Below are 12,418 nucleotides of genomic sequence, written 5' to 3' on the forward strand. Positions count from 1 at the left end.
CCCCCCCCCCCCCCCACACACACACACACACACACACACACACACGTACACTTAAGTACTTGGGGTGACTGGCAAGGACGTCGGAGGTGGTGGTGGTAATGAGGCAGTGATGGATGGGACTTTATGCTTCTTCACTGTCTTAAACCACAAGTATCTGAGCACGCTCCAAGTAAAATCAAATCTGTGTGCAGAAGAAAAATGGCTGGTTAAGAGAGAGAAGAAGACCCACGTTTGACTTCTATCAGCAATATCATGTCATTTCCTTTTGGGTTGAATTTTCGCTTCATCTCCGTGGAGTTAAACTAGATTAAAAGTGAACTTCATGCTCCCACCGTGACTCCCTCTTTTGACATGGACACGATCAAACAAACTCAATTGGAGCTGCGAGAGGTAGCGTGCTATTTGCATTCAAATGCAGTATAAGAACCGACCAAATGCAATTTTGTTTCAGAGTGTATGTTGGCTTTAGGCCATGACCGTAACACTAATGTGGATACATTTGGAAAAGCATCCCTATTTTTCTGCTGTGGCACTTCACACTGAGTAGATAATTCATCCAGCAGAAGCAAAGAGTTTTAAGTGCTTTCCAAAATGAAAACGTTAAAACAGTCTGGTCTCACATTGTGATATCTATTTGTAACTCAAAAGATGCTAAGGAACATCCGGATGAATCAACAGAACCGATACCAAGGATGCTGGCTGGTGGAGAAGGCGTGAGGCCGGCTACACGCTGCCTGCGTACAAGGAAACTAGGACATGAATTTGACCCGTTCTTCTCACTCCTGCCTGGTCAGTGGCTCTCAGCTCAGAGTGCACGTGGGGCTGCTGGGATTGTCACCAGTAATGAAAATGCGATAGGGGGCCCTGGCTGTCAATCAATATCTTCCAGGGCCCCTGATTGGTTCGGGCCCGTGAGCAACCACGTCCATTGCTTACTCATGGTTACGCGTCTGAATCTGAAGCTCAGCAGTAAAGATACATGAGGGCTTACTATTTGGCACGCAACAGGTGACTGTTACCCTTTTTAACCTAGTGAGTTATAACCTCTTTTTAATGACTTATGAAGGATCCACAGCATAATGAAATTAAAAACCATTTCTAAACCCTTTATAAGGTAGCCTTGTTGTTAATTGGTCCAGAGAGTTGTTTTGAGCACTCACCCACCCTATATGCAAATGTCATCATCCAAAATGACATCTGATTCAGAGGTTTACGTGGTTTCATTTAAAAAAAAAAAACATTAACATTTGTTGTACTGCACATTGCTGCAGCTCCTCTTTTCCCCCTGTGTGTTGAGCTCTCTGTTTCAGCTACAGAGTGAGACATCTCACTTCTATACTATCTCTGTTGCGAGTCGTAGATGCACAGTAGCTATAGGTAAGGACTACTAGCCAGTCAGAAGCAGAGTATGAGGGTGGCTGTGCTAGCAGCTAGGTGAGCATTATAACGTGTTACAAAGTGACGCACATTGGTCCCAGAAGTAAAACTGGACTACAACAAAGCTGTTTGTTGCAGGTTGTGAACAGTGTTTTAACATGAGCACTTTAATTCTACTGTCAGAAGGAAACACACTCCCGTGGGAGGTCAGCCAGGCTATGGTTAGGTTAAGGCAACTTAAACACTTGGTCATGCTTATGGATGAAGAGATTTAAAGCTGATCAGTTTAATCCGTAAGGTCTATGTGTTGGTCCATAGCATCAGGTGTTGTCCCTGGTAAGTCTGAAAATTCAACATGTAAAACAACTCAGTAGATGTACTCTGTAGCGTTTTATTGTTGGATGCAGTGATGTATTTCTCATCCCATGCCTAAAACGAGTTCCCCACCCATTGCATTTTTGCCAAGTGTTTATACTTAAAAGACATTCTCTGAGTACATTTCAGCGCTTTCTGTTTCATCACCCTGGAGGAGTGTGTTAACAGTGGGAGCTATAAACCGTATAGCTGCTGATAACAAAAGTGATGATTCCAATGTTTCCTTTTCTATTTGTATTTTAATTTTATATACACACACTTTAAACATACCCTGAATCACACACACACACACACACACACACACACACACACACACACACACACATGCATACACACATACACAAATGTAAACCCACGGCTCCCCCGCCACTCGGCTTCTGAGGTTTGCCGGTCTCTGATAGGAAGCCTCTGAAATGGAAAAGAGATAAGAGTAAATAAACAAACAAATACAATAAAACAGAATTTGTGCTGGTTCAGTGCACACAGAGGGAGAGGGAAGGGGGGGGGGGGGGTTCGGGAGTGCGCTCTGCAAGGCCTGACGACGAACCCCGCAAAGATGCATCCTCAATAAAGCAAAGCGAGGTAAACACCTAAGTGAATTCATGCAACTTCCATTTATTCAGTGAAATCTGTTGGGACTGTGCACTGATAGAGAGAAACGCCATTCGGCTGTCGAACAATGGAGCTATCAGTTACTGCCTCTGCGTTCCCTCGATATCATCTCCGTCCATTTTACACAATTGAATCGCTCCAAAAGAAGCATTTGATTTCCATCACAATAACGTTAGATGGTGGTGTCAGCTAATTCTCAATGGCACAACAAGCTTTCTTTCTTTCCTTGTCAATACCTTGGCGGAGGAGCCGTTCCAAACCAAACACTGTGCACAGGCAGCCTGCCTTTAAAGCAGTGCCACGGGCTTTGATGTGCACCCACACCAACATGCCACTCCAACAGCCTTTCTTCTCAGATGTTGCTTAATTACACTATCATAGTCTGTTAATTACTTTATCAGTGCTGCATAATCCCATGGTCAGTGTCTGAACGCCATGTATCAAAGCAGACCCAGTCTCTTTCATCTGTTTTTTGCTCCTGATTAGTGAATTTAACAGCTCCAAACTGAAATGTAAAGAACGACAAGTTGCAGCCGTTTTAGGCAGCGTTTCATGTCGAAGTTGTTTCTTCTTGAGCAGTTTTAGTTTCGATCGCTAAACCACTGCGGGCACAACTGGAGTCACATGAGTAAAACTCTAACTCCAGTCTGCACAGCAGCAGTTCATGTAGACCAGACTCAAATCTCTACACACTTATCCCAGGACACTAACCACAACATACACAACACTGTGGATTTACAGCACTTTGTTCAGATGCTACACATTGCTGTCACACCTGTGAACCTCACACTCAGACAGACTAGATCTCAGTCTGGTGCCCATCTGCTGATTGTAACTATGCAAATACTGTGTGAAAGTATTAAAATACACAAAAGAAAAATGCACACAGTCACTATTAATAACCTGAGCAGGTGTCTTGTTTTTGTACTAGTTAGTGAACATATACGGTATTTATATAGAGAAAACTGGAATGGGAAAATTACATTAAACCATGATTTCATGTGTCCTTCCATAATATGTATGTTTTATTATTATTCATATAATTATTCACAATGCTTTTAGCAAAGCTCAGAAAGCTTTTTTTGTACACAAACACCAAATGAGAATGACACAATTATCAATTTGATAGAAACAGGTAAAAGAGCAAATATACCAATGTGACCAGGTCAGATGTCTGAGGTTACATACACAGCTATAAAAAAGTGATAAAACACTATATCTTTACATAACTGTGTTTCAGAAAGTTATGGAGGTGAAAGCAATGGAAACAGCACATCCAGTAGTGTTTAGAGGTGATGCAGACATCCAATGGGATGAAGAAAACCTGCTGCATGATGCTGGAGAGGCAGTATAAGTCCCACTAGTCTTTATTACTGTTATGTAACTTTAATTTTTCTTCCCCAGTAATTCCATAAATTACTAGAGACAAAAATACTACTTTGAAGCAAACTGCTGATTTTCATTCCTTCTTGTTTACCTTTATTATAAAATCTATACCTTTTCTTTAAAGAAACCATAGAGTAGTGTGAAGTCAATCAAATTGTTCTAACTGTAAAGGTGAGATTTTGTGTTTTTACTCTCAGTGTGTTCTGAGTGACAGTGAGTGTGCGTGTAATAATAACACAATTTACACTTTTTTGTTATTGCAAACATTACACACAGGCCTGAACTACACACACATGCTCAGTACCTATGTCCTAATGGAGATCTGTCAGAGTGAGTGTGTCTCAGTGTGTGTTGTCTCAGTGAGGGTTGTGCGTAGTGTCTGCTCTGAGTGTGTGTAGAGTTGTGTTGCTGTGAGTGAGTTTTGTAGCTGATAGCTCAGGTGACTGTTGGTAGTTCAGACTGGAGTTAGAGTTTTGCACACGATGATCCTGATCCTGTCCCAGTATCATCCATAATCACCAAATGTGACGCCAAAATAAATTCTCTAAAAAGAAACCTGCTGGTCCTTTTTACTACCTTACTCGCTACTCACTAAGAAACTTTGTCTGGAAAAACACAAACATGGCTCTTGTGGTGCCGTGTGTCATTTTGTCTGAATCAGACCCGAGAGGCAGAATAGTTCTGCTAGTTTTGCTTGTATAGATCATATCGAGGCATCGGTAGGCTATTAAAGGAATAACCAGTTGTAAACTCTGTGTAGCTGCTTTGATTTGGCTCTGCTTCGAGTTTTTAAGCTAACATAGCTAACTCTTCCTTGCTCTAGCTCTGTTATTGACGCACAGATGTGAGACTTATTAATCCATCTTAAAAAGAAAACATATTTCCCGAAACTGTCACAGACTTGCTGCCTGTTTCCCAAGTGAAATAGCAGAACTTTACAGTTTGACCATCATATTCAGGAAGAAAGTCAAAGAGCTAAGTAGAATGTATTCTGTCTTCAAATTCCTACTCGTCTGACATGTTGCATATGTGTCGATTTTATCTCCACACAACTGTTCGGATGCTGAGGCGGTCATTAAGAAATGATTGGAGGGGTTAGAGAAATGTTTCTCATGCGGGGAAGATGCATGCTTAAATGTTGATTCCACACGGAATATGTAAACAAATGCACAGATGTTAATGTAGATTCCACTTTGGGCTCTTGTGTTGTGCACGGTGCACCTCAGTGCTTCCCCAGCATGCATGTGTTCTTCCCCTCAGCTCTGCCAGCAGACTACTGGATCCGTCAACTTGGAGAAATCTTCCATTTTGCAGCTAACTCCGCCGCCTTTTGATGGCTACGTCTTACCGACTTTTATCTCTTAGTGCGTCTGCAAACTAATTAATTTTTTTCCTTTCTTTCTCTCACTCTCTCTTTCTCTCTCCCCTTCGGGCAAGTATTTGTTTCCTCAGAAGTGAGCGTGGGCAAACCTTCCTCACAGCTCCATATGCTGCCAGCTGCCAATCAAGTGGGCTGGAACCCTGAAATTAATCGCAACCCCCTCCTCTCTTCTCTGTCTCCTCTTCCTCTCCTTCAGCACAAATGAAAGGGAGGAATGGTGTGTATGCATGTATGTGTGTGTGTGTGTGTGTGTGTGTAGGGGGATGTTAAAGGAAAATAAAAACATACAGTAGAGAAGGAAAAAGGGACGGGTGAGACACAAGCCCGAAGCTGTGTCTCCTCTGTTGTATCTGTCCACAGAGCTCCTCCTGCCCGTCTCTTTGTTATTATTTCACTTGATTGTATTTCTTTATTTGTTGTCTAAATGGATTTTACTGTATTGTATCTGTACAGGATTTGGCTTGCTTGCCTGACAGCTCCAAGAGCAAACAGGGAGGGTAAACAGTGATTTGTGTGTGTGTGTGTGTGTGTGTGTGTGCCGGGGCCAAAATGAAAACACACACACTGGGTAAAAACAGCTAGAGCCTGACATATATTAGGCATTTCTCGATCTGTTGGTATCTGCATTTACAATGGATGACTTTTTTTTTTTTATGTTCATTCATAAGAATTGTTTATAAAGACGAATAAATTATTCATATAAATGAATATTTAAAAAATAAAAACGAACCGTCAACCATGTTATGAGCAATGACGTTGCATAGTCTGTCCACCAGAGGACGCTCTACAACGTCCCTGTTAGTGATGGCGTTGCATAGTTTGTCCACCAGAGGACGCTCTACAACGTCCCTGTTAGTGATGGCGTTGCATAGTCTGTCCACCAGAGGACGCTCTAAAACGTCCCCGCTAGTGATGGCGTTGCATAGTCTGTCCACCAGAGGACGCTCTACAACATCTTAGTCATTGATGCAGTCCATCTCGCCAGTCAGATTAGTCGAGGGAGGAGAGTAAAGATGGAAAGCTCCTAAATAATATTAATAATAATAAAAACAATAATACTAACAAGCTCCATGTGGATGCACAGATAATGTGTTTTTTTGTCGTTAGTAAAAACAACTTTGATCTTGTAGTTGAAAAATGAGCCTCATGTAAGAAAAACATTTCCTTCTATGGAGTCCGTTCATTATTAACTGTTTTTGACTGACAAGATGGCGGAGAGCGCAAAAAACAGCAGCTACAGTGATTTCTTGAAACCTTTCTTTTAAGTAAACTCTGTGGACACAAACAATGTTCTGACTGCTGAGCTCATGTGTAGAGCCCCTGGTGATACTTGGAGTAAAGTCTTTCTTAGTCTTTTTAAAATAGTCAAAAGACCATTTGACCAAAAAACGACAATACGGTAAATCTTAAAAGTGTCCTAAGTATACTTTTAAACTAACATTTGACTCAGGTACATTAACAAAAAGAGCCTAGGTTGCATTTTGGTGAGATTCATGCTTTAAGTCTCAGTCTAAGTGAAGATTATACAATGTGTTATCCAATAAGGTCCGAAGTGTTTTAAAGTGTTTCTTGTATAAGTGTATAGGTGTATAAGTGTTTGGGGCTCCATTGTTGTTTTTGAGGTTTTTTCCCCACATTTTTAAAGCTTTTTTAGACACTTTTTCTACTTTTTTGCTATTCTATAAAATTGAATTAGACCATATGTAATGAAAGTAGTGTACTGATTGGTTATTTAACCTGTTGTGAGCGTTGTAGGGAACCGTCCTTGTTATTTTTTATTTTTAACAATTTGGTTAAAAGAAATTTGGTTAAAAGAAAGAGAGATTTCTGATATGGAAACCTTTTGAAAATGGGCCAAATCTGACCTGAGGACAGCAGGAGGGTTAAAAAATAGAAGCAGTGCTTCCAGTCAGTGTGGTGAGAGTGAGAATTAATCCAAATCCACAGCAGCATTTCTCCAGTGCTTTAGCGCTCATCTTTACTTCCAGTATTTGTTCCCTGTAAACTGCACATAACAGTACATTTATGGTTTTTATTGGCAGAAACCACACCTGGACATTGACATTCTGAACAACGTGGCCGACACACAGGCATGTCTGTACCTAAGAAGAGTGTATGACATGATGCCCTTCACTAATAAGTGACTTTTGTATACATACTGTAGCAGCCATTGAGACACACACACACTCTCACACACACACCTCGTTACTGTTTCCCTCCTGCTATCATCAGACGTGTGTGTAAGTGATCCTGTCTTTGTGAGGTTAATTGAAGGCAGGAGCTCTGACTGTCTGAGACATAATCTGTCTGTGTATGCGTGTGTGTGTGTGTGTGTGTGTGTGTGTGTGTGTGTGTTTGGGGGTGTTTGAAGGGAGGAATATCTTTAACAATATTAAGACCACACTAGTTATTAACACAAAAAATGTAAAAAAAGAAACACACAAAAACTCTCCTTTACCCCTCCACCTGCTCTCTCGCACCCGCCAATAGAGATAGCTGTGTGTGTGTGTGTGTGTGTGTGTGTGTTTGGGGGGTTGCAGGATAATTCTGGGAATTTGTGGTGTACAAAAGAAACCAAAAAAAGTAAGGGTGACGCCATACGGTTAGCTATTCTCTCATATCAGCTCTTATTATCGGACATTTTTTGTGACAGGAGAAAAACCTTTATCTGGGAGAAACTGTGTCCGTCTGGCCGTCTCTTGAGCACACACACACACACACACACACACATACACACACAATGCTCAGGGCCAAGCAGACTGGAGCTCACACACTCACACACACGCACACACACACACAGAGCAGGTAATCGGCTCACTGGTAGAGTTAGGGGGTTAGAGAAAGGAAGAAAAGAGCTCTCACCAACTGCACCCCCCTCTTTGACTGGATTAGAGCCCACTAGTATTCAGTCCAGGTGCTCTGGAGGACAGAGGGGTGAGGGGTCCACGTAGGGTTAATTTCCCTCACCTAGTGTGAGACCACATCCCGCTGTTTGCTGTCTGACACCATCACGTAGATGGGACCTTTAGCAAATGCTGAAAATTAGCAGCAAATAATGCTGCCATGCCTGGAAATACAAATCTATGCATCATAAATCCACACAAACATACAGCACACACTCATTACGCCTAATCAACAAGACGGATGCTCTTTGGGTTCCTTGGGTCTGTCGGGGTTAATTTGCCAACCATTTATTACTTTATTATCATGTCATGTCTTTATTCACGCCATGCCATATGCACAATATTACAACGCCATGATGGCTGACACTTGGAGTGCAAGATTATTTCTTCCTTAAAGGAAGTGATAGTGTGTTTCCATTGTTGTGGATGACAGGGGAGGAGACACACGAGCTAATTAACTACGATTAGGAAGAGCTACAGTCACTGAACGAGCCACAGTTCTCGCTCAATACTCGGCTCAGTGATTGCTTCCTATCCTTTCCTTTACTTTCTTTGCCTTTTCTACTCACTGCTCCTATTTTCCCCCTTCTGTCCATCCACGCTTGGGAGACGTTCCCTTTGAAGAGGAGAGCCAGAGAGCCCTCTGCTGGCTGATCGGAACAACTGTTCATCAGCTGAATGTTTGAGAAGTACAATTTGCATGGATTAAAAGCCATAAAAGGGACTTTTTCATCATCAACCCCTCTTCCACATTTTAGGGGGTTGTGGGTTTGACTGAACAAAGTTACACACAATGTAGTCTTTATTCTTGACGTTCCACTTCCGGGATTGATCCAGTGTTACAGGAAATTCTGGTGGATGCATTCGTTTTTTGCCAATTTTCGTTTCTTTCCTCTGTCTCTGTGTTGGTGTTCTAACCTCTGTCGGATTTCTGAGGACTCTAAACTATCTGTCCAATCTGAGGACTATGGTTACCTGGTCCTCAGGTCTCTGCAGGGTAAATCCAGACAGCTAGCTAGACTATCTGTCCAATCTGAGGACTATGGTTACCTGGTCCTCAGGTCTCTGCAGGGTAAATCCAGACAGTTGCTAGACTATCTGACACTTAGACTTTGTTTTCGTTCAACTGCACATTCACACTATGTAGCTGAGCGAGATTACGTTGCAAGGCTCCGAAAAAAGAAAAGATAACAGAAGACAAGTAAAAAGAGAAACAGTATAAATACAAGTATGTGCAATGGAAAGTGCAACATAAAATTAAAAATAAATACAAGACAAGTATGACTCGTGTGCAAATATCAGTAGCAGCAGAATGTATTGCAGTGAAAACAGTGAAAACAGGGAAATGAATAATACAAATTTAACAGTTAACACACGTGTGGCTGACGAATGATGGAGGAGCTGCAAAGGAGGGGGAAAAAACTTAAAAGGACTTAAAAGATTTACAGACAGATTATTGATTGATTTTTTAAACATTTTTTTCACTACTTACAACAATAAAAGCATCATTGAGATCAGAGTAAAATCAAGCCCAGCAAGGCAGCAGACAAAAACACACAATATTCAATATATCATGTATCAGAAATGATCTTAACTGAAATAAAATGTGTCACTATCGCTACGCATGTCATTTACACCTGGAAAGAAACATATGAAATGTAAAACAGTAGGCTTCTTATAGTGCTTACCAAATACTTTCTTTATATCAATAATTGACTCCCCTTTATGACAGTATAATGTTAATAACAATGTGCTAAATAGATTTGTTCCAAAAGAGACAACAAGGGTAACTATGCCCATACTTAGTGTGTTGCTGCATGAATACTTTCACTTAAACCACCCGCCATGATCTGCCCCCCCCACCACCACCACATACAATGCTGAGACCCAGATAACATAAATGCACACACATAAACTTTAACAGAACGTTATTAGAACACACTTTAACTAGGACACAAACCATTCAGAATTAGTCTTTCCCATGAGCCTTTGCATCGCTTCAGCCCAGAACAGTTCAAATGACCCCACCCCTCCCATACAGAGACATAACATCCTTAGTTATCTCTGCCTACTGTAATATGATGTGTGCACTACATATTTAACGTTAGTATTACAAACAGCTAATGTTATTTAGTAATGAATGTGGTTTTTGAACAAGACAAGAAAGAATAAGTAGTGACCACTGAAGAGTTGAATTAGAACTCAAACTGGGTTTATGGTGCAACAACGGATCATGTCAAGACCACATTGAGGGTATCCTCTGACATCACAGGCAACGCAGTAATCTCACTTGGCATTTGGCGGTCATGGTGCTTTATTATAAAGTACTATACACTCTCTGTCAGATAGGGTCAGCAGTGCATGTGCAATCAATAATTAATATGAGTGTGTTCTGGACAGTTTGATCACAGCGTGTGTGTGTGTGTGTGTGTGGGGGGGGGTGTTTACGTGTATGATCAGTGAGGTCTTTGAAGCAAACATGCCACCCTCCACTCCTCCTGCTCCTCAGTGAAGCAGATGAAAGACGATACGTCGTGTGATTGAGAGTCCACTCGTCCGCTCGTTCACACACGCTGCCCATTCAGACCAATTAAAAAGCAGGATGATCTAACAACAGTTATGATAAAATCACACGTCTGTGCTTCTAATTTTGATAACACTGAGAAAATTAAGAAATAGCCCTAAGCTGTGTGAGTCATTTTGTCGGTATGTGTGATGGATGTGCAGGGGAATTTCTGAATTGAAAGTTTCTGCATGCGGGGTAGGACAGAGAAGCATAACAGTGTGAGGCAGAATAGAGAAAGCATAAGGATTTCAGGGAGGGAGTGAAATATGATTGGGGTGAAGGAGGCAGGTGGCAGGCACCAACCAAACCCACAAACAGCTGTTCATTTCTTAAAGCCCCCATGTGCCCCCCTACGAGTATTCATTCTCTCTCTATCACCCCTGTATGCATCCATCTCCTACTCCACCCCCACCCTCTATCCATATCCAGCCATTCTTCCCCCCCAGCTCACTCCGCTCCAGCTAACCTACTTTGATCGTGTGCCTAAATAAGGACAGGGGACACAGCTACTTACATTATATTTATGTTTATAGGCTGTGCTGTGTGACTGGTTTTGCTGCTGTAACACCATAATTTCCCAATTTTTTTCGATCAATAAATATCTATAGGATGCAACTCAGAGGAAGAGACTATTGATTTTTATAGTCAGAGCAAAGGAAGTCATGGAAAACTGAAAATCACTACATAATGCATTGTACAGGTTTTTATACACCATATGATTTTCATTTGTTGTGTTTTAATAATCTGATGTTTTATGATTAGTCTGTTCTAATTTGCTGTTTTATGAACCACGTTGTAACTGGAAGAGGGGGGGGGGCTCACCAGACGCCTCCCAATACAATATCATCGCGATACTTAAGCCACGATATCATTGCAATATTCTGTGATGTATTGAAATTTATAACCTTTTTTTCCAACTTATGGTTTTTTCCCAATTTCAAATGACTACCCCAAAAGGAAACTTAGTCAACATCTGTTTTATCTAAAAAGAAACAATTCTCCATCTGTTCCTCGTAAATTTTGTTGCTGCAAAATGCGACAAACTGACCAACACATATTTAATATATAACATATTATAAAAAATCCATACTTGGCGTCTGTGTATCGATACAGTATTACCACAAAATAAAAAATTCGTAATTTTATGTTGTACTGATTTTTTCCCCCACCCGTAATTGTAACGCAAATTTGGAAAAGTGCTCTAAAGATAAAGATTATTATTTATTATCATGAAATCATTGTCTCTGACCGCATGCTTTGTGATATCCATAGAGTGGTGCTGTAACATTCATCATGTCTTTCATCCACGTCCCACATGTGTGCTGCTGCCTCCCAGTGCAGGACCTGAAAGGTCAGTCCTTTCTTCTCCTTACGGGCCAGATGGCGAGCTCACTTGCTGGTCCGCAGCGCCCGGCCCACCAGCATGAAGACCGCCCCTGAGATCAGCTCCAGAGGCACGCCGGCGGCCGCCACCATGAACGACAGGCCGTAGAGCACAGAGACCTGGGCATGGGGACACTCCTCTCCTCTCTCCTGCAGGACGTAGCGAGTCACCTCCGTCACCTCCATCCACAGTACATAGAGCAGCAGCATGAACAGGAACAAGCAGGCTGGGGGGGACACATAAAGGCTTAGGGGGACATGGGTATACAGGTATACAGGTCATCAAACCGTGGTGGAATTTAAATAATTACAACAATTTAGTTTGATCCCCAGAGGGGAAAGTACAATTTACACTCTGCTTCACTTCATCCACACATGCTCAGAACCTTTTCATGCACAAATGGAGAGATGTTAGAGTGTGGGGGGGGGGGGGGG

The 12,418-nt window shown here is 41.7% G+C and overlaps 1 protein-coding gene and 2 long non-coding RNA genes across 3 annotated transcripts in view; 2 read left to right on the top strand and 1 right to left on the bottom strand.

Annotated features, from left to right (window-relative positions):
* Positions 1–10,123, top strand: part of LOC117951791 — a 17,554-nt gene extending 7,431 nt beyond the window's left edge. Inside the window, exons 2-3 of the long non-coding RNA XR_004658247.1 lie at positions 3,927–3,931; positions 10,008–10,123. This is a non-coding gene — a long non-coding RNA (uncharacterized LOC117951791). The remainder of the gene's footprint in view (positions 1–3,926; positions 3,932–10,007) is intronic.
* The window catches only part of LOC117951790, a 265,968-nt gene that overhangs the window by 129,626 nt on the left and 123,924 nt on the right, over positions 1–12,418 (top strand). The window lies entirely within an intron of this gene.
* The window catches only part of LOC117951785 (transmembrane protein 182-like), a 5,458-nt gene continuing 4,848 nt past the window's right edge, over positions 11,809–12,418 (bottom strand). Inside the window, exon 5 of the mRNA XM_034883689.1 lies at positions 11,809–12,210. Coding sequence (XP_034739580.1) covers positions 11,990–12,210 — 221 coding nt within the window. The 3' untranslated portion in view covers positions 11,809–11,989. The remainder of the gene's footprint in view (positions 12,211–12,418) is intronic.

This window comes from Etheostoma cragini, chromosome 10 (genome assembly GCF_013103735.1).
Source record: "Etheostoma cragini isolate CJK2018 chromosome 10, CSU_Ecrag_1.0, whole genome shotgun sequence".
NCBI lineage: Eukaryota > Metazoa > Chordata > Actinopteri > Perciformes > Percidae > Etheostoma > Etheostoma cragini.